Here is a 748-nt window from a genome sequence, read left to right as displayed (position 1 = left end):
ATCGGGGGGCTGGGATGGGGAGAGGCAGTGGGGGACTGGGGGACGAGGAGCTGGTCCCGCGGCAGCTCGGCGATGGGGGTGCCCTGCAGGGCAGGGGGCTGAGCACAGAGCGGGGGGGTCTCGCCCACCTTGTGGGGGTTGTCCTCCAGCCAGCCCCGCAGGGGCAGGATGCCCTCGTCACAGCGCCAGGAGTTGTTGTGCAGCTTCACCTCTCGCAGGGCAGCCAGCGGGGAGAAGATGCCGGCGGGCAGGTACTCCAGGGAGTTGGAATGCAGCTGCAGGTGCCGCAGCCTTGGTGTAGCCCGGAAGAGGCCCCGCGGCAGAGCCTGCAGCTGGTTGTGGTGCAGCGAGATGTTCTGCAGCTTGGGCAGCCCCTCCAGGGCCTGGGGGTCCAGGCGGCGCAGGGCGTTGGAGTGCAGCGACAGCTCCAGCAGCTCCTCCAAGCCCCGGAAAGCCCCTGGTGCCACTGAGCGCAGCCGGTTCTTGCTGAGGACCAGAAGCTGCAGCTGGGTGAGGTTGCTGAAGACGGCAGTGGGGAGGGTGGAGAGCTCGTTCTCGTAGAGCCACAGCTCCCGCAGGTTGGGCATGGGCCCGAAGGCGCCGGGGGAGATGTCCCGCAAGCGGTTGACGTGCAGGGTGATCTTGGCAAGGGCGTGCAGGGGCAAGAAGACGCCGCTTGGCAGGGCGACAAGGAGGTTGTTGGACAGGTAGAGCTTCTGCAGGTTCCTGTTGTGCACGAAGAGCTCCG

General features: G+C 67.5%; 1 protein-coding gene across 1 annotated transcript in view; it reads right to left on the bottom strand.

Moving 5' to 3' along the window:
* Positions 1–36: 36 nt before the first annotated feature.
* Positions 37–748, bottom strand: part of LOC103769402 (leucine-rich repeat-containing protein 15-like) — a gene marked incomplete at its 3' end in the record, with an annotated part of 10879 nt that continues 10167 nt past the window's right edge. The window contains 1 exon segment of the mRNA XM_008936592.1: positions 37–743. Coding sequence (XP_008934840.1) covers positions 37–743 — 707 coding nt within the window.

The sequence above is a fragment of the Merops nubicus genome, unplaced genomic scaffold (genome assembly GCF_000691845.1).
Source record: "Merops nubicus isolate BGI_N331 unplaced genomic scaffold, ASM69184v1 scaffold17133, whole genome shotgun sequence".
NCBI lineage: Eukaryota > Metazoa > Chordata > Aves > Coraciiformes > Meropidae > Merops > Merops nubicus.
This window is presented reverse-complemented; position numbering and strand designations above follow the sequence as displayed.